Source organism: Strigops habroptila, chromosome 1 (genome assembly GCF_004027225.2).
Source record: "Strigops habroptila isolate Jane chromosome 1, bStrHab1.2.pri, whole genome shotgun sequence".
Lineage (NCBI taxonomy): Eukaryota > Metazoa > Chordata > Aves > Psittaciformes > Psittacidae > Strigops > Strigops habroptila.
Window position 1 is genome coordinate 97,467,707 of NC_044277.2, and position 23,118 is coordinate 97,490,824.

General features: G+C 42.8%; 1 protein-coding gene across 1 annotated transcript in view; it reads left to right on the forward strand.

Moving 5' to 3' along the window:
• Window positions 1–23,118, forward strand: part of LOC115610897 (microtubule-associated protein 4-like) — a 46,618-nt gene that overhangs the window by 4,354 nt on the left and 19,146 nt on the right. Inside the window, exons 2-6 of the mRNA XM_030492999.1 lie at window positions 15,425–15,525; window positions 16,439–16,651; window positions 18,089–18,266; window positions 22,000–22,059; window positions 22,249–22,568. Of these exons, the coding sequence (XP_030348859.1) occupies window positions 15,425–15,525; window positions 16,439–16,651; window positions 18,089–18,266; window positions 22,000–22,059; window positions 22,249–22,568 (872 nt within the window). The remainder of the gene's footprint in view (window positions 1–15,424; window positions 15,526–16,438; window positions 16,652–18,088; window positions 18,267–21,999; window positions 22,060–22,248; window positions 22,569–23,118) is intronic.

A 23,118-nucleotide genomic window follows, 5' to 3' on the forward strand; every position in this document is an offset into this window, starting at 1 on the left:
TCAAACTCTGTGACGAGCTTTTGCTTCCTCTCCCCTGTTAATAAGCAGAAGAGGCGGTTGTACTAAAAGTAGCTCAACCACACAAGCAGCTTTGGCTTTAAGTATGGAACTGATTCTAAATCTGTCCTTTGCATTTTAGTCACGGTATAAATTACCCGTGCATATCCTTATCAACTTCCCCTGCTTCAGTCGTGGCATTCTCTGCGCAGGTCTCCCAGTCACAGGGTGATTTGTCCAAAACAGGTTTTTCCTTCTCTTTGTTAATTCCTCTGTTTTTCTGCCTGTTCTATCTGGTCATTCTGAACTTAGCACTTATGTGCTAAGGGGACACTTATGTGCTTAGCACTTATGTTGGGGGAACAACTTTTGTCACTTGAACCTTTTTTCCATCCTAAAAATTCGTGAAAGAATTGGCCAACCTGATTCTAATCATTTGAATCGCGTCTCTCAGAACTTCTGTCAAAAGTAGGCTTCCTTGGTCCTGTCCACCCAGCGTTGTGGGTATTTTTGCTGAACACCTGCTACTCTTGGGGATTTTTTTTTTAAGGTAACCTACAATTGTACATAAAATATTTCTTCCTTGCAGATAATTAGGTGTTAGGATGATGGCACATTTAGTTTAATTTCATTCTGAAAATTGTCCAAAAGGCGCATCCATTCAAATCTCTCACATACAACAGGTACTGTAAGTGAGGAGATCCTGGCTGAAGATTAATCCTGATCAGAGCGGAGCTGCAGAACTTATTCTGGTCCCTTATTTCATCAGCAGTCGCTGCAGATTCTTGCCAAAACAAGCGATCACATTGTTTCCTGCACTGAACAATAGTTTTGATTCATGTTCCCGTTGTGTATAAGCTGTTGTGTGATTTATTGCACGTACCTAATATGTCCCCTCCAGTGGTATCCCTTAGATAAGCGATGTCATTCACCACTGCCTTCACCTTCTGCCTATTCTCATTTGCATGAATTTCATCTAACTTGAAACATTTTCTGCTCTGAAACATGAGGAACTCCAGGCTCCACTAGACAGTGCTCAGCTGGGACCATCACTTCCGTGACCCTCAGCACCTCAGTGTATGCTTAAGGAAAATCGTCTTGGTTTTCTGACTCTTATTTCTTTATAAATCCGTAAGCAAGGTGTGCAATCTACTATAGCTTCTGAATTTCCTGCAGAGTTTTGTTTTTTTCAGCAGAACACTTTGTGGTTTAGATGAATACAGAATCAAAGAGTTCTAACATGATTGTGTTAGACTGTGATAACCTATCGCCTCAGGTTTATGCAGATTAAAGTTAATTACAGGAGTCAGAAATACCAGCACAGCTACCTCGTAATGAACTGATGATACTTGTTCAGGTAATGTTAGTGGTGTGGATGGTGCCCTGCTAACAAGGTTCCTTGCCAGATGAAATCGGGCTTCTAATGAGTAAGAAAAGAAAGAAATTATTGCAGGCTGGGGGATGGAGGGTAACACAAAAATGATCTATGATAAACAGTGCCTGATAACAGGCTGTTGATTGCTCACTGAAAATTCTGCTTGTTCTATGCATCTTCAGCCTTAAATATAAAATAAATATAGGCATGTCTTAGGGACCTTGTTTAAAATTGATGTTGAAAGTGTTGTAATCGTCACATAAATTGGGTGGGTTCCCTGTTCTGTAACACCCGCTGTGCTTTTGCAAAAACAGCAAAAGCTACTGGCAGTCCAAGGAAGACAGCCTTCAAAACAGCAGTTTACGGCACACACCTGAGCTTGCCTCTCCCTTTTCCTCTGGGAAGGGAGATGAGAAGAGCGAGATGTTTAGGAGCAGAAGATGGGTCAAGGGCGGTGTGTGCTGGTCTTGTGCAGGAATGTTGTTTATGGCTGTGTGCTCCTCATCCCTGGAAATTCCTGTTGCAAGCTTGAGGTGTTGAGTGTGGAAGGACTTAAAGAACAGGAATTTCTACTGGTGGGTCTTCAAGGTATGCTAGATAGCCTAAAGGTATATAAATGTCATGCTTCAAGTCCAAGGCCAGTGATATATCAGCTGGTATGTGGGTTAGAAATACCCCTCAGACCAGCTTCTATGTGGCTAGTTGTTGATGTCAGATCATAGACAAGAATTTGACGTTGGACTAGTTGAATCATTGGTAGTATCTTTATGCTCAAGGAATCAGAGACAGGTTGGTGATTGTAATTATTTGCATTTCAAACAGTATGGAATAGCAGCCTTCAGATACTGAAAATACCCCAGGTGCCACCTGGCCCAAGCAGTGCTCAAGCTTGAGCAGCCACCTGAAAAGGCTCTGCGGCTTCAATCAGCCTTCTGACCAGCCTTAGGAACAGACTTAAATAGGAATTCAGGCAGTGTTTCTTCCCTGCTGCCCACTCAATAGCCCTTTTGAGACAGCTTCAGTTAATGCTGTGGGTTTGCTGGTGGTTTTGGTTTGACTGGAAGGTGTGCTTGTGTGTCTCGCTTCGTCAGGGGCATGGACAGAAAATAGAGCTTTTTCTTGGTTTTATGAATGTGCTTCCACTTTTGTCAATGAAAAGGGAAAAGCTTGTGAGTTTGTTAGCTCTTTTTATATCCAGCATCAAATTTTTAGCACAGTATTACAGCCAAATGGAGTATGTTAATTATGTATTACTTACATAATTAAGTATGTAAATAGCTGTTTGATTTCAGTTCGTGCCATGTTAGGTAAACATGGCGAGTAGTTTGGGTCATTTTAGAAGAACATATTCTGATTTAGGATTTCCCTTCCTGGGTGAAAAATAGAGTATGAACAAATCAGCCTAGGTTTACAAGATGGTGGCAAAGAGGACATATTTTATTTTTCAGTTCTTGATTACATGTCAACATGTACACATTGGGTTGCATTTGGCACCAAAAAAAACCCTTAGCTATTCAGTATTTGGGTCAAGCAGGAGGCATTTCATTTAGCCTTTTCCGGAGAGGGGAAAGCAGGTAAGGGCTGTATTTCTGCTTAAACTGAGATTTGTTGTATTTGTGCATATTTTTGTCTTAAGAGCCTTAAACAAAAAGGTGTTCTTTGGTGATTTTTGTGATGAAGCAGCTCCTCGATGGGGATGGATGAACAGGAGCGAGCTTATGCCTCTCTGCAGCATTTCTAGCAAAAGAGGTGTTTAACACCGTCTGTTTTTGTTTCTAAGGTTGTTCGTGTTTAAAGAGGGAGAGTGACGATGGTCATTGCTTCATTGCTTAATCTATTTCTCTTAATGGATTTTCAGTTGATGACTGTAATCCCTATGAGAATTACAGAGCTGTTTCATTGAATTATGTTGTAGTTCAGCTTAGCCTGCTAAATATCCCTTCCTAGGGATATGGAAGATGAGCGCCTGGCCTCGTTCACAAGCATGTTTGGATGCAGCTGCCAGTCTCCTTCCATTTTGAAACATGTAAATGAGCCTGGATCAGTGACTAAGGTCAACACAGGTGAAATACAAACCCCATACAGTGGGAACTAATACCTTGCTAATCAGGATAGGGAGGAGATGAGAGGACTGAAGTGATACAAGAAGGACGTGGACCTGTTGGAGCAAGTCCAGAGGAGGCCACAGAGGTGGTCAGAGGACTGGAGTACCTCTGCTGTGGAGACAGGCTGAGAGAGCTGAGCTTGTTCACCCTGGAGAAGAGAAGGCTCTGGGGAGACTTTAGAGCAGCTTCCAGTGCCTAAAGGGGCCAACAAGCAAGCTGGGGAGGGACTTTGGACAAGGGCAGGTAGGGACAGGAGAAGGGGGAATGGCTTTAAACTGATAGAGGGGAGATTTAGATGAGATCTGAGGCAGAAGTTCTTCCCTGTGAGGGTGGTGAGGCCCTGGCACAGGTTGCCCAGAGAAGCTGTGGCTGCCCCATCCCTGGCAGTGTTCAAGGCCAGGTTGGACGGGGCTTGGAGCAACCTGCTCTAGTGGAAGGTGTCCCTGCCCATGGCAGGGTGTTGGAATTAAATGAACTTTAAGGTCACTTCCATCCCAAACCATTCTATGATATATGATTCTATGATAGAGTCTCAGTACCCACTGAAATACTCATTTAACTAGTCAATAAAGGGGAGAAAGGAAAACAAGATGTAACATTATTAAAAACTTTCCTGATGCACAGTATGTAGTTACTTCTTTCCTTTATCCTCACTTTAGCTTTTGCTTACTACTGCACCAGAAAATAGAGATACTTGCTTTTGGCCTTTTGAGATGAGCCTAGAGTATGTTATAGTGGGGTCTTCACCTGCTCCTTTTGATGTGGAGAATGAATTTTTGGGAATATTTATTCTTGAATAAGGTGCTGGATGATGTTTGAGAAGCACATGCTCATAAGCTTTTATTCGGAGTTCCTTGATTTATAAAACAATGCAGTAATGTGGTTTAAGTTTAAAAAGATACTCACAAGTATGTTTCTATAAATGCTTTTTCCTAATTTTACTACTTTTCCTAATTTTACTACTTCAGGGAAGGAATCGCGAACAGTAAAGCTTTTCAGATTTAGTGCCTGTTTTTTCACACACAGTAGCAGCTTTCATGAGAGCTGTTCCAGCAAAACGGATAGCAAAGGGATCTGAAAGACTGAAGGTCTGTGTTTGCTCTCCTCTCAGGTTCCAGCTCAGCGACACCTCGCACGAGCTGTAACCCTGATGGGTTTGTTTCTATTTTTTCAGATGAGGAGCAATAATGCCATTGTTGTGAGGATTTTATAGGATGTGGGTGTCATAAGGGTGCTTTTGTGTGGCTTTCCTTCAGCAAATGGAATTCTAGTAGTTCAGAAAGGGAGAACAAACTAGGAAAAATTATATCCATTTATAAATCCATGATGTATTTATTTGCCTTCTGAATGGGTAAATCTGCATGTTGTCCTCTGCCTCAAAAAGGTTGTAATCGAGTTAAAAGTATGATAAATAAAGGCAGCATATTAGAGAAGTTCATCTGGAGAATGGCCAAATGAACCAAGACTCTTTAGCCTTGAAGAGAGAGGACTTGGAGAGGGAGATGGTTGTGATTACTGTCTATAAAGTCATCAATGACATGAAAGTTAGAATCATAGAATCATAGAATCATAAGGGTTGGAAAGGACCTTAAGATCATCTAGTTCCAACCCCCCTGCCATGGGCAGGGACACCTTGCCCTAAACCACGTGGCTCAAGGCTCTGTCCAACCTGGCCTTGAACACCGCCAGGGATGGAGCATCCACAACCTCCCTGGGCAACCCATTCCAGTGCTTCACCACCATCACTGTAAAGAACTTCTTCCTTATATCTAATCTAAACTTCCTCTGTTTAAGTTTGAACCCATTACCCCTTGTCCTACCACTACAGTCCCTAAGGAAGAGTCCCTCCCCAGCATCCTTGTAGACCCCCTTCAGATACTGGAAGGCTGCTATCAGGTCACCACGCAGCCTTCTCTTCTCCAGGCTGAACAGCCCCAACTTTCTCAGCCTGTCTTCATATGGGAGGTGCTCCAGCCCTCTTATCATCCTCGTGGCCCTCCTCTGGACTTGCTCCAACAGCTCCATGTCCTTTTTATGTTGAGGACACCAGAACTGCACGCAGTACTCCAAGTGGGGTCTCACAAGAGCAGAGTAGAGGGGCAGGATCACCTCCTTCGACCTGCTGGTCACGCTTCTTTTGATGCAGCCCAGGATGCGGTTGGCTTTCTGGGCTGCAAGCGCACACTGCCAGCTCATGTTAAGCTTCTCGTCAACCAACACCCCCAAGTCCTTTTCTGCAGGGCTGCTCTGAATCTCTTCTCTGCCCAGCCTGTAGCAGTGCCTGGGGTTGCCCCGACCCAGGTGTAGGACCTTACACTTGGCTTGGTTAAACTTCATAAGGTTGGCATTGGCCCACCTCACAAGCGTGTCAAGGTCCCTCTGGATGGCATCCCTTCCCTCCAGCGTATCAACCGAACCACACAGCTTGGTGTCATCGGCAAACTTGCTGAGGGCGCACTCAATCCCACTGTCCCTGTCACCGACAAAGATGTTGAACAGGACCGGTCCCAACACCGATCCCTGAGGGACACCACTCGTTACAGGTTTCCAACTGGACATCGAGCCATTTACCACAACTCTTTGCGTGCGGCCATTGAGCCAGTTTTTTATCCACCGAGTGGTCCATCTATCAAATTGATGTCTCTTCAATTTAGAGACAAGGATGTCATGTGGGACAGTGTCGAATGCTTTGCACAAGTCCAGGTAGATGACATCAACTGCTCTGCCGCTGTCCATCAGTTCCATGGCTCCATCATAGAAGGCCACCAAATTGGTCAGGCAGGATTTCCCCTTAGTGAAGCCATGTTGGCTGTCACCAACCACCTCGTTGTTTTTTCATGTGCCTTAGCATGTTTTCCAGGAGAAACTGTTCCAAGATTTTGCCAGGCACAGAGGTGAGACTGACTGGTCTGTAGTTCCCCGGGTCTTCCACCTTCCCCTTCTTGAAAATGGGGGTTATATTACCCTTCTTCCAGTCATCGGGAACTTCACCTGACTGCCAGGATTTTTCGAATATGATGGACAGTGGCTTAGCAACTTCATTCGCCAGCTCCTTCAGGACCCGTGGATGGTTTTCATCAGGTCCCATGGACTTGTGCACGTTCAGGTTCTTAAGATGGTCTCGAACCTGATCCTCTCCTACAGTGGGCCTAAGGTCTTCGTTCTCACAGTCCCTGCATTTGCTTTCCAAGACTTGGGTTGTGTGGTCAGAGCATTTGCTGGTGAAGACTGAGGCAAAGAAGTCATTAAGAACCTCAGCCTTCTCCAAATCCATGGTAGCCAGTTCTCCTGATAGCTTCTGGAGAGGGCCCACATTGTCCCTAGTCTGTCTTTTATTTGCTACATATCTATAGAATCCTTTCCTGTTATCTTTTACATCCCTTGCCAAACTTAATTCTAGCTGGGCCTTAGCTTTCCTAACCTGGTCCCTAGCTTCTCAGGCAATGCTCCTGTATTCTTCCCAGGCCGCCTGTCCTCGCTTCCACCTTCTATAAGCTTCTTTTTTCCCTCTAAGTTTCCTCAGCAGCTCCTTGTCCATCCATGGAGGTCTCCTGGCCCTCCTGCTGCACTTTCTTCTAGTCGGGATGCAACACTCTTGAGCACGTAGCAGGTGATCCTTGAATACCGACCAGCAGTCTTGGGCCCCCCTGCCCTCTAGGACTGTATCCCATGAAACCTTACTAAGGAGGTTCCTGAAGAGGCCAAAGTCTGCTTTCTTGAAGTCCAGGGCAGTGAGCTTGCTGCACACTCTTCTCACCGTCCTGAGGATCTCAAACTCAACCATCTCGTGATCACTAGAGCCAAGGCTGCCCTGGAGTGTCACATTTCCAACCAGTCCCTCCCTGTTGGTGAGCACAAGGTCCAGCATGGCACCTCTCCTCATCGGCTCCTCTACTGCTTGAAAGAGGAAGTTGTCTTCCACACAATCGAGGAACCTCCTGGATTGCTTGTGCTGGGCCGTACCGTCCCTCCAACAGATGTCAGGATGGTTGAAGTCCCCCATGAGGATCAGGGCCTGCGAGCGTGAGGCTGCTCCTATCCGTCTGTAGAGCGCTTCATCCACAGAGTCCTCTTGATCAGGCGGCCTGTAACAGATCCCCACCGTAATGTCCCCTGATGCTGTTTTCCCTTTGATCCTGACCCACAAACACTCTGTTACCTCATCACCCGTCCCCAGACAGAGTTCCATACTCTCTAGCCTATCACTGACATAGATAGCAACGACCCCTCCCCGTCTGCCTGGCCTGTCTTTTCTAAACAGCCTGTAACCTTCCATTCCGACATTCCAGTCATAGGAGCCATCCCACCATGTTCCTGTGATACCAATGACATCATATTACCGTAGCCTTGCACACATCTCTAATTCTTCTTGCTTGTTCCCCATACTATGGGCATTTGTATAGAGGCACCTTAGCCGAGCTCCAAATGAAGCCGACTCAATGGCTGGGGCAGCTGGAACATCTCTACATCGCTCCAAGCACTTATTACAGGTGCTAAGTTGTGAGCAAAAGAACACTATTTGGTTTTTCTAGTATCAGAATATAGGTCATCAAACTAAAATAGCAGCAGCAGATGAGAGCAAATGGTGCTGGGTGACCTGTGAGCAATTTACAGTAAAGCTGTAAAACATGTTGTGCCAGGAATTTGTGAATTGTGATTCCTCCTCCATCCCTTCCCCTCCCCCCGCCCCCCCTCCAGAGACTAATCAAATATTGTAGGGGAAGCCCCAGTGTGTGGAATTTTCATCCTCAGAGATGCTCAGAATATGGTTGAAAAGACCCCGAACAATCTGATATAATTTGAGTTTGGGAATTGGGTTAAATGACCTCCAGACATCCCTTCAACCTACATTGTTCTGATGTTCTAATGTTAAATGATTACATGGGCTAAAAAGCTATCAGACAAGCGGGTAGTCTCTAGGCTGCAAGTCACAGAGTGGTGAATGTTTTTGGGAGGAGAATGGGGTGGGTTTTTTTCTCCTTATGGTTATGGAAACTATATGTAGTTATTCGTAATCAGGACTTGCTTCCAGAAGCCATATGATTAATGGTGTACAATGTGGGCATCCTCCACTACATAGCTGTAATACAGTCACACAGACTGGAGCAGAGCTTGGGAGGTCTCTGGTTTAACCCCCAACTCAGAACCATGTGTAAGTAAATCAGATTGCTCTTGGGCCAAGTGTGTTCCTTCCAGGTCTGAACATCTCCATGGATGGAGATCTCTCAATCTCTTAAACTTCCCAAGTTTAACCTTTCTCACACTGAGGAAGTTTTTCCTAATATTTGGAAATTATGCTGGCCACGACTGTAGGCAGCCTGATCTGCTGGGACCTGCTTTGAGTAGTGGGTTAGGCTGGTGACCTCTGAGGTCCCCTTGAACCCTTCATTGCTCTGTGATCCCATGTCACTTGACCAATTTGGTATATCCATGCAGGCAGGTTGCTGAATTCTCACAATAACCCTGCACAATAGCTATAATTGCATTTTGAGTAATGTGTTCACGGTTAAAAGCATGAAATTTTGTCTTAGTTTTCAATATTTACAGGGTTTGCTATCTTCTTTTTTATGTTAGTTAGAAGTGCTCCAGCCCTTGGAGCATTTTTGTGGCCTCTTCTGAACTCACCCCAACAGCTCCGCATCCTTCTTATGTTGCGGGGCCCCAGAGCTGGATGCAGGACTGCAGGGGGAGCCTCACCAGAGCTTTTGTTGTTTCCTATTGCCCAGCTGTTCTGTTTTCAAACAGGCTTCAGCAGCTTTTGAGGAAGAGCCTCACTTAGCATCCGCAGAACTCCATCAAAACACTGAGTTTGGTTGTTTCCTTCCCTGGTCTTTTTCAGAAGACATCTGCAGTTTTCAGACAGCAGAGCTTAAAATCAACCAAAAACTCTGTCCTCATTTTTTTTCATTTGGAAGGAGATTCTGGACATCCTTGCAATATGACAGGGAAATACTCTCTTACTCGCCTTCTAATGAACAAAAGTCTCCCTAGAGGAAGGATGACCAGAGGAAAAGCTTTGACATCAAAGCTTTTGGTTTAGTGGATGGAAGTTTTCTGTGGATGCAATAGAATGGGTTGGGTCTGAAGGAGTAGTTGTAAGATGGGCTTGAAGGTTCCTTGGAAAGTTGTTCTCTTGAGCTGTGTTGGTGCTACATGGGAACTTTGGAAAGAGACTCACTCTTCAGATGGGGAAGTGTTTTTGGTTTTGTTTTTTAAGAAAGAACAGTCTATTAAAACATTGATGTTGGTCTTTTATATGGTTGATAAAGCAGATATTCTACAGTCTGTTCTTTTGGGGCAAGAAGTATTCTTAAAACCTTTGCATCATCTACTTTGATTGCTTTATATCACATTACATTTCTTTTAATGGTAACTCACCTGCTGCTAGTAACCACTGAGAGAGTGGCAGCATGTATAGAAGTAAGAGGTTAAGGCTAAAATATGTTAAGAGCCTACTCAGGCACCAGGGTTCTTGTGTAAATAACTTGTTATGAGTGGCTGCTAATACCTACAAATCGGGATGAATTGCCTTTCAGGAGAACATGCCTATGCCACGGCTGTGGGGATGGCCCCACGTGCTTTATTTGCGTCATGGTGTTTAAACTTGGCTGTTGGAGGCAGAATTATAAATTTCCTCATTAGTGTTTTTCCTTTGTGTCTCACTGTGCTTGTGCAAGACAAATGTAAGAGTTACATTTTCCATAACTTTTAAGATCTGTAGGAAGAATGCTGTTCCCTTTATCGCAAGAAGCTGAAGCTTATTTCTTTTTGAGTGTCACTTTTGGCACAGATAATCTCATTTTTACAATTTATCCTGAAAAATCACCACTGCTTATTTATTAGGATTCTTGTTCCTTTGAACATCAGTTTTATCTGAACACCATGTGGTCTTGTTTGTTGGGCCCTTCAGCAATGGCAAATACCTGGTTTCTGCTGACAAATTTACTTTAAAAATATGCTTTTTGACTTGTTGGCTCTAGTGTGCCTTAACCAAACGTAGTTTCAGTGCTTTGGCTTCTCTGCATGGTTTTGGCTGTGTGTTACTACAACCTGGGGACTGCCATTGAGCAGGGTTTGGTTGGCCAACTTAGCACCATGGTGGTGAGTGCTCGGGCACGACTGGTGTGGAGTCAGTAGAGGACCAAGTAACCAAGTATTAAGTAACCAAGGCTGGTTTCTGCCACCTACAACTTACGCAGGTCTTGGTTTGTTCAGCTCCACCTGCACAGGAACCTGGAGGAGGTGGCTTGAAGGCAGCTGATGCTGGGGATGACATTGATGCAGCCTGGGCAGTACTGGGAGATGGTCCACTGAGCGTGGACAGCGTGGGGAGTCACCTCAGGCTTCAGCCAGCAAGAGGGCTTAAACTGTGGGGTGGGGTTTTTCAGTGAATTTCAGTGAATTAGGGCAGATTTTTGTATGAGAAGGCACTTGTCTGACAGCAAGCCTGCACCCAGCAGTGTCAAACTCCTCTGGGAGAGATGAGAACAAAACTTGGTCAAGGAAAACATTGTCATTATCTTTGATATGCAGGGTAGTTGTCATTAGTGTTTTTCTCAGAACTGGCCTGTTTTGTCTAAACTCATCTAGAGGCAGATAGGTTGTATAAATATGGCGTAACAGAAGCCCAGTGTCCATGTGAGGAGTGCTGGGCTGCCCCAGGGGGTACCTCCTCCCCACAGCACATCTGGAATCCTGACCATCCCATCATCTGCTGGCTGGAGCGGGTCTGAAAGATGCTTAGGATTGCTGTTAAAGGAGACATAAGCACCACTTATCAAGTTTCTCTTTCATAACTGATGTCTGTAAAACCTCAGACAAAATTTTGGAGTTTGTGGGTTTAGTCGTTATCGTGGAGTCATTTGTTTGGTGTGCTTAGATATGAGTAATTTCTTCCAGTCCTCTTAGAAATCGTGAAGCGGTGGTGCCTCACAACATTGTGAGCTGACACGTACAAAAAAGTTTGATTTCCTCCTTTAAGAACATAATTGATGGGTAATGAATGGTAAGCTGGGGATGAGGATGGATATACCAGACTACACAGTGCAGCAGGGAGAAAGAACCTGATTGCAGGTCTTTTGAGTTTATCCATGGAAAATGCCATATTGGAATGTCCTTCCCTCTCTCCTTCAAGCCCCTTTCCCCTGGGAGTCATTCAATTCCAAGTGCTGACTCAGCTAAGCTGAATTTTCTCCATCAGCAAACACCATGAGGAGCAGGAACAGGGCAGCTGGAGGAGGAGCCCTGCTCCAGGCAGAGCAGCAACCCCTGCTAGAGCTCCTAACAAAACATCTTTGAAATATCTTTCAGAGGTTTGTCACCATGCTTGGAGAAACAAGCAAACTGAAAAGTCTCTTAAATAATTCTTGCAGACTAATGAACAGATTTGATGAAGATTTGGCAGCTTTTCCAAATATTCCCTGTAACTAGGAAATCTTCCCAGGCAGGTCTCTGCTCTGTATAGGAGACAGTGCCCTCATAATTAAACGATGAATGAAAGCAAATGTACTGATGAGCACATTGGTTTGTTACTCAAATTGAGGCAGCACAAAACAAAATTATCCCTCTGCAATCCCTTTGGGTTGTGTTCAGGGTTGTGTACCCTGGGTGTATCAGAGGCTATGAGAGGTGGAACCTGAATTATGGTCCTGTGGCCCCTGGAGTAGGAAACTTCCCACCCAGTGCCCCTGGGTTGATCATCATCATCATTATTATTATTTACAGATACAGGTTGCTTAACCTGTATGTGTGCTGTCCTGGAGCATAGCTCCATCAGCTTGCTGGTGCTACATTTCTGGTTTACATTAAAAAAAAACAAAATTGTTTTGTAGAACCTTAATGTACTTTGATAATTTTGTGTGTTGAAGTTATTCACTCCAAATTTCTTCTATAGTAGCCTGTATTTGATTAAGTAACATGAATCATAGACCCCTGGAATGGTTTGGGTTGGAAGGGACCTTAAAGACTGGGGAGATCCCCTGCCACAGGCAGGGACACCTTCCACTTGACCAGGTTGCTCCAAGCCCCGTCCAGCCTGGCCTTGAACGCTGCCAGGGATGGGGCAGCCACAGCTTCTCTGAGCAACCTGTGCCAGGGCCTCACCACCCTCACAGGGAAGAACTTCTGCCTCAGATCTCATCTAAATCTCCCCTCTGTCAGTTTAAAGCCATTCCCCCTTGTCCTGTCCCTTCCTGTCCTTGTCAAAAACCCCTCTCCAGCTTTCTTGCTGGCCCCTTTAGGCACTGGAAGCTGCTCTAAAGTCTCCCCAGAGCCTTTTCTTCTCCAGGGTGAACAAGCTGAGCTCTCTCAGCCTGTCTCCATAGCAGTGGGATTGCCCCAACCCAGGTGCAGGACGTTGCACTTGGCCTTGTTGAACTTCATGGGGTTTGCACTGGCCCACCTCTCGAGCCTGTCCAGCTACCTCTGGATGTCATCCCTTCCCTCCGGCGTGTTGAACACACCACGCAGCTTGGTGGTGAAATGACATTAAATTCCTGTTGTCATTAGTTCATAAGCATGAAAGCTGCTGGAGTTTAAATCCTGAAATTTTGGAAGCCGAGGGTTTTTTGGGGGCCACATCAGGCTTCCTGAGCAGATGAATTCATGTTGCTGCATGGATGCTGTGTGATACCACAATCAAGCGAAAGGTTTCATGTTGTCGCTGAATTAGCTGAAATAATAACAGGGAGGATAGGAAGGGCAGCTTCCAATGGATGGAAAGTCACCTTGATGTCTGAGAGATTTCAGACTGGTAGGATTCAAAATAAAGCTGGTCCCAGGAGCAGAGAGCAGCGAATGAACAGATGGTTCTTCTTCAGTAGCAGGAACCATCAGCAACAATTGCTCTTTCGGGTATTGCTGTAGATAAATTGGGCAAGTTAAATGAGGGAGAATATAAAGGTTTATTGAAATGCAGTGAAGAAAACTAGTATAGACGAGCAAATATAAGTTAGCTGCAGAAAAATGGGCTTTCTAGGTGAACATGATTGATTCTTCAGAATTTTGCATTAAAACCAGTGTCTGGATGGTCTTTTTTTGTATGCCCAGGATACTAAACCCTGTGTCACCAAACGCTTAGTATGACTTGGAAGCTAAATGGCTAGGAGGAGGTTAATGCAATGGGAAAAAAGGCTTCTAAACTTGTCCTGGAGTCAGAAAAAGAAATAAGAACAAGAAAACCATCTTGCTGTCAAGCATTACAGGGGCAGAGGGCATGATTTTATTTTATTCTGCTTGTTTCAACTGGGCATTTTTACCAGAATTGAACTGTCCTCTGAGATGCTCCCTTCAAGACTGATCAGGAAGAAAATGTGAAATATGAATTCTCATTTTCAAAAGTAATTTTCAAAAGACTTGGAGAACAACCTTTTTACTGTTGGAATTGTTACACCATTGTCTCGTGGGCCCTTAGCATGTGCCACAGCATTACAATCTGTTGTGTTGTTATAAAAAGAAACATCCAACACAGATAATGCTTTATTTTAATCCCAAGATGACAAGGGATAGATTTGTGATGGGTTGTTTGCACCGTATCCTTCATAAAATTCAAATGCCACTGGAATTGCAGGGGAAGGCAGCTCGTAGCAGTGCAGCTGTACAGCAACACCACTGAGAATTAGTGTTTTAAAAGCTATTTATAGGGAAATTGCCTCTTGCCCATCTCATGGTGCAAAGCAGTGTGGCAATTCTGCTGCAGGATTTATAAGAGTTAGGGAGAAAACTTGGTGAAGCTGCTACTGAATTAATGTTCTGCTGTATGGTTGCTTTGGAAGGCAGTAGGTATCCTTCTGCTTGTGGCTGGACAATGGTTTTGTAAAAGGAGCTGAGGAAGTGGTTGTGGCTGGTCTGCTGCTGTTAGGAGAATCACATCTTCGTGGCCTCCTCTGGGCTCGGTCCAACAGCTCCATGTCCTTCTTATGTTGGGATTGCAGGGGAGGTTTCATAGGAGTGGAGTAGAAGGGGAGAATCCCCTCACGCGACCTGCTGGTCACGCTGCTGGTGATGCAGCACAGGACGTGGTTGGTTTCTGGGGCTGCAAGCACGCACTGCCACGTCATGGTGAGCTTCTCATTGACTAACACCCCCAAGTCTTTCTCCTCAGGGCTGTTCTCAATCCAGTGTGTGTGTTCCCTGTCCCCACTCAGCATGACAACCTCTGGTGACGATGACAAAAATGAACAATGACCATGAAAACCTGACAAACCTTGTGCCTGACTCTAAGCTTTGCTCTGTGAAACACTGCATACAGCAGCATGACACAATGGTTTCCACACTAACAAGGGTCAGTATGATCCACACACGTCCTTCCCTGTGTGACCTTTCCTGTTAGCAGTCCAGCTCCCTTCGGCTGCTGGGAATTCCCTCTGCTCGTGGAAAGCTGCAACACAGGGACAGAAGAAAGGACAAGAAGACAAGGCCATAATGATAGGGAGAGCTTGAAAATAGTGCCCTATATCAGAATAAGTCATAGTGTAAAACCTGGAAGAGTTCAGAACGTCACCATTAATTTTCCAACAAATTATAATTAATTAAATAATAATAAATTAGTTACTTAATAAAATAAATTAATATTATTAAATTAATAATATTATTAAATTAGTAAATGAAACAAATTCATTGATTGAAAGCTGGGAAAGTTTGCTATTTTAATTAAACCAGAGGTTTCCTTCATCTGCTGTCTTTTCTCACTGGAATAATACGAGAAATTGGATGCTAATGGTATGTGGATGAACCTAACCTGTTACAGGGAAAATCTTTCTTTCTGTAGGTGTTCTGGTTTGGGGAAAATTTTCCAGAAATAGCCAACCTGTACCTGTCTCAGATCTGTCTCCTGCTGCTACTGTCTTGAGTAACAGTAAACTAAGAAAAAATACATGGTAAAGAAAAAAAAAAAAAAAAAGGCTCAAACTTACAAAGTCTCCCTTCCTTTTCTTTTCTCCATCCCCAGCAAAACCAGAAGAGACCAAACCAGTTGAAGCTGTGACAGGGAACGATATCACAGCACCTCCCAACAAAGAGCTTCCTCCCAGCCCTGAGAAGAAGACAAAGGTAGGTGTTGTTTCACATTCAGTGTCTTTGTTTCCATGGCTTTTATTTTTGCTGGCTTTTCTGCTTCTTAAGCTGTGGCAACACAAGTTCTGTTTTCTGAGCTGCCGTTTGTGAACTATTTTCCTGGAACAAAGACATCCAGTTATGAAGTTGCAAACAACTCAGCCTGTAGCCAATGTGACTGAGGGTGGATTTAGTAAATGTGTGGTAAGCTTTGTTTAAATTAATGCTTTGGTTGGTATTGGTGGTGTAGAAGTAGTAAACATGTATGACAACACTTTTGCTACACTGATACTCTCCTAGTTGTTTACAACACATTTATTTGCCTTACAATTAGCATGCAGAGATGCTGCTCAGGATCTGATGTTCTGTTGTTTTAGGGCTGTTTATGAAACATGAGCAATACCTGCTTGCAGCATTCAGCAAAATCTAATCCCAAATTCTTAGAGCGCTGGTAGGGGGAAGGGGTTCTCAGTCCCCTCAAAGGCGGTGGATGTTTGACCACTAGAGTTGATCAGATGAGGATTTAGAGCTTGCAATCCCTGTGTGCATGTAATTGGAAAGCAATGTCCTGTGTATTGCACGTTAGGACTAGATGCCAGAACAACTGATTACTAATCCCAGCTTTACCAGCGATTCCTTCTGTTGCTTTAGATGTTGCTGGAATAAATCCTGTTCGCTTTGAGTTAAATGGCAAAGCCTTCCTGGGCCCTGAAGGCAGCCTCTTCCGCTGCTTCATTTTGGTCTTTGTTATGCTCAGAAAACAGAAAGCTAATTTGTTTTTATTGTTGTTTCATTTAAAATATCATTTTTATGTTCTTGCAGCTCAATGTTTTGGTTTACAATGCGCTATTTTTTGTTGTATTTTTTGTTTGTTTTTATACTGGATTTTGCTTTTTGATAAAACATAAAGCCTGCCACATCCACGTCATCTACAAAGCCTGCAGCAACGAAAGCCAGGCCCCTGTCCGCTACCAGCCCCAAGCGGCCACCCTCTGCCACACCTGGCCTAAACAAAAAACCCACGAGCCCTACTGCAGGTCCTACTTCAGCCACTACTACTAAACGCCCAACCACCAGCACTACACGTCCCTCCACCCTAGCTCCAAAAGAGACTAAACCAAAGGTAAGAAACTACTTGCTTTTGTGTGGGAGCTCTGAGAACTTATTTACATGTTAAATTACCAGCTGTCTTACCCAAGAGTCAAAACATAATTGGAGTGCTAATCATTGGAAGATAAGATCAGGAATGCGATTCACGGTGTTACAAGAGCCTCACAGTTATTAGTATCAGCTTCCATTAACCCACTTATGGCATCAGGTCCCAAGCATTTAACTGAGCTTTAAGGTGCCTTCCAACCCAATCCACTCTGTGATTCTGTGATTTCTTTCCATTACTAAAAGAGGAGGTTTTTTAAATACAGATGCACTACAAAGGATAACTCTTAAATCCAGACAAGAGCATAGGAAAACTGAATGGAGAGCTTCGATATTAATATTGAGGGGAAAAAAAAAATCAGTTTGAACACTTCAGTATTTCCTCCTTATTGTCTCTTTATGATGTCTAGTCATTATAAAAACTGTACAAAGATAATTGATAATACACTTATGTACTTAGGAAATATTGGATATTTGTAATTCTTCGATACGAGCAGATTTGTGGACAGTTCTTAGTGTTGCATGTTAAAGCTAATGAAGCTTACTCTTTAACATGTAATGTTAAGAGTAGAAAACATCCCTTCAATATTCCTCACATCAACATGTGATTTTATAAAGAAAAAGAACTCAGTTTGAAAGGGAATGTTAAAATGTTTCAGAAGCTTTCAGTTGATATTTAAATGCTCTAACATTTCTACTAGACATTAAAGCTTAAATAACTGTGTTTGAATGTCTTTTAAAACTAACTAAATGAAAATAACAAAAAGAGTATGAAAGCACAGGCATAAATCTGCACTTTTTCTGTGTACCAGTGTCTTTAAGTTTTTGCAGGATTTTGAATCCCTTTTTGATGAAATCAAAATCTCATTTCATTTGTTTCTGTACATTAACTCAGTATTTTAATACTGCAGAGATCAGTCAGTTTACAAACAGGTGACTTACCAGGGACAGACATGAAAGAGTTTTCCAATTGAGGAATGAACCACAGACACCTAATTCTTACGTTCACAGTGCTTTAGTGAATGCCTCCTTCACTTAGGAAGCATTTCTACTCATGAAGGAAAGAAATCTCTCTCAAAAGTATTGCTAGTGGACTGATCTTTTCCATTTTGTTCAGAAAACAAAACCTTGTTCACATCTGTAAACGACCTCCAGACATTAATTCCGAAACTACTGGTAAATTCTAACACTCAGCAGGGTTTGTGCTCTGTGACCTGCACTGAATATAGTCACTTCTGCATGCCTTAATTATACTTTTTAATCCACATTATACTTCTCCAGCAGTGCCTAGCTTATGCATTTAAGAATTTAAACGATTTCAATTTATTTCAGGCTTTTTGTTGGCAAACACTTTGAAGAGACTGTCAGTGGAATACTGCCTTTAATGTAGCCTGTTTGTTTTCAGGTTGCAGATGCGAAGACCACAGATAAGCGGACCTCACTTTCAAAGCCTCCAACATCTGCCACTTCTAAAACTACTGTTAGGAGCAGCCCTGTTGCTCCTAAGACAACGGCAGCATCACCAGTTGCTGCGGCTGCTGCTGCGAAAAATACTGCTACTTCTCCACCGAAGAGGCCAACATGTAAGTATTGTCTTGGTTTTTCTTTGAGAGATCTTTCTTCCTAACCAGCTGCAGGTTTCTGTTTGAGTAGCACCATTGGTTCACTCTATGATGTCTTTCTCATGTATTCTAGGGTGCTGACTGCTTTTTCATGTGTTTAGGACATCATGTGGCCTCATCAGTTTATTAAAATTAGTCTCCTGGTAAACAAGCTTGTGATCTTCAGGTTCAAAAGGAGGAAAAAAAATCCCAGCCTTGACATGTAGCTTTTTATGAGAAGCCATAGCTGCTGTTAAGCAGTACTTTTGAGATGTGTAGCCTGGCCTACCTGTCAGTCAGGAGTTGACTTGAAACTCAGTGATAGCTGAAACCTCAGTCCTTTTAACACAACGCAAGATCCTGTGCCAAGGCACAGAGACTGTAGGTCAGATTTTTTTTTTCTCTTCTGGGCCTCCTTCTCCAAAACAAATCTGAATGACCTTCAAGGACAACTTGGACCAGCTCTGTGTGATTCAGGGTAAATATAATTACTGAATGCAATTGATTAAAGAAAAAGGATGCTATTACCTCTGAATTTTGCCATAGTAACAGATAGAATAAACACTAAAACCAATTTAAAACTTAGGGAAAGCAAATCTCCAGAAGAGAACTTGAAGTACTCAAACTAGTGCATCTGAAGAACAAATAAGGTTGAACAGAAGTGGAGGTTTTTTACTAGTACATGAAGAATTTGGAGCTGAAATCACAATCAGCTTCATCAGAAAATTGTATCCCACCCCAAAAGAGAGAACTTCCCATGAGTTTAACGCAGTCAGTGTGAAACATAAGCAGCATATTAGCATCTTGAAAACATCATTTTCACTGATTTTGATGGAGCTTGAGAGATTTAACGTCAGATTAAAATATAGTTAAATATTCTCAAGTCTTTTCCAATGACTAGACCTCATTGGCAAAATTTGCCAATAGACATGTAAAACTAATAATATGTATTGCTGTTTTGTTCTATGAGTCCCAAAGCATAAATTCGTAATCCATCTTTCCCAAAAGAATAGTAATGTTTTAACTATGTTGGAATATATCAGCTAGATGTACATTCCGTACTTTGTGCTCTAGGGGAAGATATAATTAATCAAGTGCAGAGGAAGTGTTGCACCTTCCAAAAGCCATGGATCTTCACTGATCCTGTGGACATCCTTGTAGAATACATTTTTTGTGGTCTTTTATGCAAATTGTAGCCCAGAATGCTTAATATGTTTTAATGAGTTCAGTTAATTTTCCTTCCAAAATTGAGGCGCAAACAAAGAAGCATTTTCTGATGACATTTGAAAAGAGATGGAGGCAATGATGCAGAGAGGCAGGAAGGGCGTTCCAAGTGGCAAGATGTACAGATGAAGAGGCTTCTGCACCAGTGAGGGTAGTGGGACATTGCCAAAGTACAGTGAGAACTGGGTGGGCGAGAGAGAGATGAGGTCAGCTGGAGAATCTCCATCAGGAGCTAAAGCTGCTTTGTCTGGATCTGGAAACACAGAAGAGTCATGAATGATAAAAGAAGGGAGCCTTATTTCGGACGAGGAGAAAGCAGTGGTGTGACGGAGGGTGAATAGCATTAGGGTGCCTAAAGGAGAATCACAATGAGCCAAACACAATTCAGTTCAGATGGAGTATGTGCAACTTCAGTTAGATGCATAGATGGAGGTGGTGGAGACCTGGATCTCTTCAGAGCACAGTTCAGTTTCTCATGACACTGCATTAAGCCAGATTATATGTTTCTGGCTAAAGATGGGATCTCAGAAGGCCATCTGCTCTTGCTTTTCACGTGTCAAAAGATACTCACTTCCTCATGGTGTGCTCACGTGTTTAGTCATTCTCACTATTTAAAAATACATGTATAGGAGCTTGTTTTGAAATGATATGGTTTTACTTTTTCAGATATTAAATGTCAGTCACTCTCTAATAAATGAGTGTCATGGGCTATGTAGGGCTTGATTTTTATTATTTAATTAAAAATATTTACTTCTTTTTAGTCCCCCCCTTCCTTGTGAAAATTACTTTTATGTTTGTCCAGGACCAGCTCTGTCTTCCAGATCAGAAAAAGATCGAAGTCTTTAACCATTTTCCCAGTAGCTTTATCATTCTTCAGGTTTTCAACCTCACATGCTAATAACACAGACAAAAATGTTCCAGCATTTGGCTCCCCACTGACACGAGTAGCAATAACATCGATATTAAAGTAACATATTAGTCCTCTTGCCTTTACATAAAACAAAGTTTGTTCCATCCATACAGTTTTCCCAATTAAAATTGTGGTCTCGAGGAATGAGATTAGGTTGGTTTGACAGGACCTTTTTTGAAGTGTTCAGTATTAATTATATATCTATCCTTCAGGCCTTAATAAATTATCCAAATGTGTTTCATCTCATTAGCTGGTATCTTATCTGGGGTGTTTAATTGAATGCTTTTAGCAAAGTCAGAATGGAGTGATCCAGACTAACTTGGCCTGTAGTTATCTGCTTGTTTCACTTACTCTGTTCTGTATTGGTATTCCATAAAGTACCCTGACAGCTACTTGGATTTATCTAAAAATCTAAGACTGTTAATGAAAATTAAATATTAAAAGACAGAGGGTTTCGTAATTTGTAGCTCAGATTTTTCCATTTATTGTTTGCTTTTAATGTTGTGTTTCTTTGGCTATTGAAATGCAACAGATTTTAGCTAGAGTTGTTCATTACTAATAGTAAAAAGCTACAACTTAATTATCAAAGAACTCCTTAAAATAAGGTTCTGGTTATATTTTTCAGTATGTGGTCTTTGTTTTGATCAATGATGTGTATGGTTTTCTTCTGCTCTGAGAAATATAGATATGTTCCTGGTTTAGACTGTCCTCTACCTATGTGAAATATAATCAGGTCATGATCATTGCAGTTTGCCCAAAGGCGTAGTTCAGTTTAGTGATTGATTTTTGGTCTTATACAATTATAATAGGGACCAAAATGCGTGCAGTAACTTCTGTGCAAGAAAATTTGCATGGGTTAGAACTGATCTAGCAATGAGACCAAGGTTATAGAAGGACAACTGGGGTTTTGCTTTTGCTGTTTGGTAAAGAAAGGAGCTGTGTTTTGAGGGTTGGTTTGTTTGGTACTTTTTTTGGTTTGTTTTGTTTTTTTGGTTTGTTTTGGGGGAGGGGTTGGGGGGGTTGAGGTTTTTTGTTTTGTTTTTTTTTTAAGAATGTGCAGAGAGATTAAAATAATGTTAGTGCTGTCTGTTTCAGCAAGTTATTCTAAGAAATTATTTTATATAAATTACTTTATTTTTATCATTAAAAAAATCCCCTTTTATTTTTTGGCTGGGCAGGGTGCTGGGCCATCTAGTCTTGGGTCATGCTTTGCCAAGAAAAGTTGGACCAGATGATCCCTTCCAACCTGGGATTCTAGGATTCTATGAAATGCATACCATACCCCAGGTGTTTGGCATAATTGAGTGATAATTCTTTAGATAAATTGATCTTTTTATTGGAAAGCATGAGTGGGATTTGCCATTACAAGGAGGACCTCAGCCAGGTGTTTGAAGAGAGCAGTTAATTCTTTCTTTCAAGCATCATGTTTGAAATAGGGCTTGTGAGTAGAGAGGACCACTGGTCTGTGAGGAGCTGCAGAGAGCCCCTGACCTCAGGGGAAGCTGTGTGACCCCAGGCTTGTCGTCTGTGCAAACTGGCTTCTCCTCTGAAATACTGACCAGTGTGTTTTGTGTCGGGCAGCCATCAAGACTGATGCAAAGCCTGCAGATGCCAAGAAGACCACCGCAAAGTCACCATCAGGTAACTGTTTCATCTAATTCAGTTTCCATTAGTTTCCATCAGTTTCCATCTAAATCAAATCCTCCTGTTAGGGGCTCTGTTGATTAAACAGGCCACTGTACATTTTTAGGACTCTGAGGAAGTTTGTATAAACGGCCTCTGACCCATCTTTTTTCCCCTTCCCTCCAACTGTGGCTGTGATCATTGCAGCAGACGTGAGCCGCCCTAAGAGTGCTACTGGAAATGCAGTAAAAAGCAGCACCACCACTCCTACCACCTCCTCCAGTGCACCTGCTTTACCCGGAGTAGCCACCAGTCGTCCCAAACCCAAGCCTGCTGCAACCAAACCCACCACAACCTCTACCACAACAGCAGATGCTAAAAAACCAACTGCTAAGGTTCCAGCTAAACCCAGCATCGTTTCCAAGCCACCTCGCCCAACCAGCAGTGCTTCTGCTCCAGATCTGAAAAATGTACGTTCCAAAATTGGATCAACAGATAATATTAAACATCAGCCTGGTGGAGGAAAGGTAAGTTTCTTCAAACTTCATAACAACCTGTGTGTTGGAACAGTAGCTCTTAAGCATTAGGGGTGCTCTTTGCTAATTTTGGTGGCTGTATCCTCACTGCTCTTCTCATTTATGCTCTGCAGAGCTCCTCTTTGGGTTCTTGGTTTATGCACAAGGCATTAACAAAGCAGTGATAGTAGCGTACAGAAGGAATCTGCCTTAATTAAGAGCTTCATGGTGTTTACTGGCATACATACAGGAATTCAAAATTCTGTGGTTCTGTTTTTCTGTTGTACTTCCTGACATAGGAACTAGTTGGTATTGACAGCTCAAAATCTTGTCTGTATTCCAAAACCTTGCCTTTGAATAGAGGAATTGAATCTGCCGAATGGTACGGAAGGTGGATTAATGCACTACAATGCAGGAAATCTGGATTCAGGAGCAAGTTCCACAGCGCCTTTTCCAGGTCAAGGAGCAGGGGAGCTGTTCAACTTGTCAGGCCTAAAGCTGAAATGAAATGGGTCTCTATGTGTGGCTTTTTGGATAACCTCTGGTGGCTGCAGGAAAAGAA